This window comes from Meleagris gallopavo, chromosome 3 (genome assembly GCF_905368555.1).
Source record: "Meleagris gallopavo chromosome 3, MGAL_WU_HG_1.1, whole genome shotgun sequence".
NCBI lineage: Eukaryota > Metazoa > Chordata > Aves > Galliformes > Phasianidae > Meleagris > Meleagris gallopavo.
The window spans coordinates 80,144,332-80,149,058 of NC_139406.1; the positions used below are offsets into that span (position 1 = coordinate 80,144,332).

Consider the following 4,727-nt stretch of genomic DNA (forward strand, 5'->3'; position numbering starts at 1 on the left):
TCAAGTTCTTTATTATGAGAGTGGTGAGGTGCTGGAACAGGCTGCCCAAAGAGGCTGTGGATGCCCCATCCCTGGAGGTGTTCAAGGCCAGGTTGGATGGGTCCCTGGGCAGCCTGGTCTAGTATTAAATGGGGAGGTTGGTGGGCTGTGGCAAGGGGTTGGAGACTCATGATCTTTGTGGTCCCTTCCAAACTGGGCCATTCTGTGATTCTGTGATCCATTCTATCTGATCATTTTTTAAGGTGCTGAGACACTCCATCCCTTTTGCCTGCCCAAAATACAGAAATGAAGTTCAGTTTTCTCGCTGCCACTCATTATCTGCTCAGAACCAGTCTGTGCAATGTCTGAATTATTGCTGCTTCTGCACACTACAATGAAATTAAGTTCTCTATTTGCCACAAAGAAAAGAAAAAATCATTTAGAACATGGATACACCTACTGCAGCCAAACACTGTCAGTGGGCACTGAATAATTCTGCATGAGAAAAGTACAGCAATGCATGATTGCGCCCACTAATGTTGAAGTCTTTGGGACTGCAAATGAAAGAGGAAAGGGGAAACGAAAAACGAAAAAAAAAAAAAAAAAAGAAAGAAATTAAAAAAAAAAAAAGAAGAAAATATTAAAAAATGAAGGGGAGGAAAAAAAAAAAAAAAAAAAAAAAAAAAAGAAAAGAAAGAAAAGAAAAAAAAAGAGGGAAAAAAAGCGTTCCTCAGAGCCCCGGTAGCTCAGGGCGGGAGCCCGGCACGTCCCGCCCCTCCGCACGGCTTCCGGCGGCGCCGCCATGAAGATCACGCGGCAGAAGCACGCCAAGAAGAACATGGGCTTCTACAAGCACAACTTCCAGTTCCGCGAGCCCTTCCAGGTGCTGGTGGACGGCACGTTCTGCCACGCCGCGCTCCGCAACAAGATCCAGATCCGCGAGCAGCTGCCCGGGTATCTGGGCGGCGCCACGCAGCTCTGCACCACCCGGTACTGCGCGTCCGGGGGCCGCACTGCGCGTGCGTAGGGCGCTTGGCGCCTGCTCGGCACCTCCTCGTGGGTGGAGGGGGGGTGGGGTTGGAGCCGGACGGGGGGCTGTGGCTGTGGGCTGGGCTGGGCTGAGCTGAGCTGAGCTGAGCTGAGGTGAGCTTCCGTCAGGAAGCGAACTTCCTTCATATCTAGCTGCTTTTCTGGAGGTGGCATGTGTGTATTGTGCTGTTCCATCAAGTGATGGAGGCCTGAAGCTGCCCATCGTGGAGGCAAGTATTGAAAGTATCAGGAAGATTTATATAGTTGGATAAAAATTAAACACTGTTCCACTGCAGAACTGACCCGTGCTTCTAAGCAGAAGAAGCTGTCAAGTCATGCCCTTAGCTTTAAAAGGTTTGGGAGTTACTGCATTCCAGTCATGTTTAAATGTCACTTTTTTCTCCTTCTGTAATCAATATCAGTGGATCTTTTTTACCTGTTGGGGCTTAGAGAGGCTGAACAGACTCATTTTTCTGCTGTCGGCACACTGAGTTGGTGAGGAATCACCTTTGTGACATGGCCAGGGCTTTCCCAAGGAAATAACCTTGCTCTCTGGTCAGAAGAAAAAGAACAAAATAAAAAGAACAGGCTCAAGTCTCCATAAAGACTCTCCCCAAAGGCTAAATTTTATTATCTAGGAAGAAAAATGGGTTTGTTTAACACCTTACAGTTACTTCTCAGATGATAATAAAGTAAGTAAAAGATCCAGAGTATTTTGTTATACACAGTTGTGATGAATTGCTGCAGTACCATATCCTTGAAGCTGTGTTTCAAGAATCATAGAGTCACAGAATCGCTCAGGTTGGAAAAGACCTTAAAGATCATTGAGTGCAACCATGACCTAACCACACTACCCTAACTCAGTGCTCAGGGAATCATGTCCCTGAGCACCACATCCAAATGGTTTTTAAGCACAGCCTGGGATGTTGATGCGACCACCTCCCTGGGGAGCCTATTCCAAGTGCTTAACAACCATTTCTGTAAAGTTTTTTCTGACATCCAACCTAAACCTCCCCTGATGCAGCTTGAGGCCATTTATAGAATCCTAAAATTGCTCGGGTTGGAAAAGGCTGTAAAGATCAGGCCATGCATTCCTACTGTGTTCCACATGTAGTAGGTGTTTCATCACTTGCTCTCTCCTGAGTTTCACCCAGTTATGATCTGAGCTTCTGAGTTATGATTGTGAGCTTCGCTGTGCTCTGCTACACCATCCTGTGCCCGTGTCAGCTGTGCTAAGAGAAGGACTTCAGCTTTGTTTTTTCTTGTCTAATTGGAAGGTTGTAGAGACTTAAAATCCCATATTTTTAATCATTTGGAGAATCTCCTTTTGCTTGAGTAATTTGGCTTCTAATATAAGCCTAAAGCAAGGTGATGGATACTAATGCAGAATTTAACTTGCATGTAGTGTTTAATCAATTTATGTTAATTCAAGTAATTTTATTTGTTAAGTAGCGGTTCATGTGCATAAAAGTAAGGACTTAGCCATTGATACAAAACGTTTTAAAATCCATTTAATGTAACTTACTGTTGTTACTGGTTAATCTTGTTTGGAACCAAGGAAGTGCTACTGAAGCATTCAGGTTGGTTACTCTGTTCAGATTACTGGGTGCCATTTATAGCTCACAGAGCCTGAACAAGTGGCCTTGTTCGTTCCCCATTAACTCACGCGTGATAATTCATACTGCCAACCGTTTGCTATTGTAAAAAAATGCGGTTATTTCATTGTTCAGAAATCGCTGTTACTTTTGGGTTTTAGGTGCATTCTGAAAGAATTGGAATCACTGGGCAAAGCGCTGTATGGGGCAAAATTAATTGCCCAAAGTTTTCAAGTTCGAAGCTGTTCTCACCACAAGGATCCTGTGAGCGGCTCGGCCTGTTTGCTTTCCATGGTTGAGGAAGGCAACCCTCATCACTTCTTTGTGGCTACTCAGGTAAAAATGCTCATGGGAGATGCAACTTCATTTCAATTGGTGTGATCCTTTGATGCGTAAGGGCAGTGAAATTTTGGTTATGAGATTTGTGTATAGTTTGTGGAAATTAGTCTTGAAAACCTTCCTCACTCTAAAATGTAATTGCTAATTATAAAATAGGAATGTTATGTATTATTTGAACAATTTGTTTGTTTTACCAAGAGGCACGTTGCTTAGTATAGCAGAAAATGGAGAAAATATACCAACTACCTAGTAACATGTAAGAAAAAAAGTAATGGATGTCAGTTTGCACACTGCTTCTGTGTGCATCTCCTGCCCCATACTGCTGTGCATGGTAGTCTGATAAGTGAATTTATAGTATTACAGCACCATAGAAGTTTTAAATGATTTTATTATTATTATTTTTTTAATATCTAAGGAATGTAGAACTTGTGTACAAATAAGATAGGCAAGGTTCTTTTTTCCTTAGGTCTACTGCTGGGACTGTAGGTGTAACATATACAATATATTCAGTGGCCTACAGTAGAATTATTATACTTATGTATGATACAAGGAGTTTTAAATATCTTGTTATGGAGTAAAATAAAATGTCACTTCTCAAAAAAATCCATGTAGGCTTATACAAGCATGGAAAAAAGGAAACAACAAATTTTCCAACAAAGTACAGCTAATCAGAGGGAGAAAAATTTAAATGTAAATTGCTCTGAAAGACTCTGCCAGGTATATCTACTAGATTAAGTTTCTTATCTTTTTCATAATGTAATTTATCTTTATAGTTTTGTATTAAAAGTAGGTGCATTTGAATTGCAAATGCTGTTTAATCTCAAAATATTGACTGAAGTATTTAATTTTACAGGACCAGGATTTAGCAAACAAAGTGAAAAAGAAGGCTGGCGTTCCTCTCCTCTTTATTATTCAGAACACTATGGTGCTAGACAAACCTTCTCCTAAGTCTTTGGCATTTGTTCAAACGTTGCAGACGAGTCAGCTTGTTCCAGAGCACCAGAAACAAAGCATCGTACAACTTAAAGAAAAAGAAGGACTAGCAAAGATAGAAGGTGAAAAGAGAAGGAAACGTAAAAGGGCAGGTGGCCCCAATCCTCTCAGCTGTCTGAAGAAGAAGAAGAAGACACAGGAGAGCCAGAAACCTGCTGAAAAGAAGAAAAGAAGAAGAAAGCGGATTAGGGTTAAAACAGAAGCTGTGCTGTCAACGCAGAAAAATGAGAAAGAATAAACCCATCTTTGTGAACAATGCAGGGCATTGGTTGATCTCTGCAAAGAGCGAGATTAATTTGCAATAACTGAAATTAAGTTGTTTAAATTAAAACATATTTTTATGAGGTGGTACTGCTTATTATTGCATTTTCAACATTCGCAGGTTATTGTCTTAATAATTTATTCTGTTGTTTAGAAATTGGGTATGCAACAAAATATTTAGGAGCCCTCAAGTTCCATTATTCTCTCCAGCATCTTGATTCCTGCCAGAGTGTTCACATGATCATTAACAATTTTTAGACATGCTTCTTGGGCTTTGTATGGGTTTTTGGTGTGCTGTTTACTTGTATTGTTTGCAGGGCTCCTTTTTTACAGAAGGTAACTGTTGCAGAATGACTGGGTGACCTCAGCTAGTCACTGCCTGCCTAAATTATAAACTTTATAAGCTCCATAGGAACTGATACGTCTGTTCATAATATTTATTACGGAGATCTTGTAGGGCATGTGATTTCATTGATATGCCTGACCTATTATAGTCTCACCGTTAGTTCTATTTTATTCTCCCATTTTAAA

The 4,727-nt window shown here is 41.0% G+C and overlaps 1 protein-coding gene across 1 annotated transcript; it reads left to right on the forward strand.

The window, feature by feature from the left end:
* The first annotated feature begins 734 nt into the window (after nucleotides 1-734).
* Nucleotides 735-4,279, forward strand: UTP23 (UTP23 small subunit processome component). The gene is made up of 3 exons (XM_003205253.5): nucleotides 735-969; nucleotides 2,765-2,939; nucleotides 3,796-4,279. The coding sequence occupies exons 1-3, from the start codon at nucleotides 782-784 to the stop codon at nucleotides 4,171-4,173; spliced, it is 741 nt and encodes a 246-aa protein (XP_003205301.1). The 5' UTR covers nucleotides 735-781; the 3' UTR covers nucleotides 4,174-4,279.
* The last annotated feature ends 448 nt before the right edge of the window (nucleotides 4,280-4,727 follow it).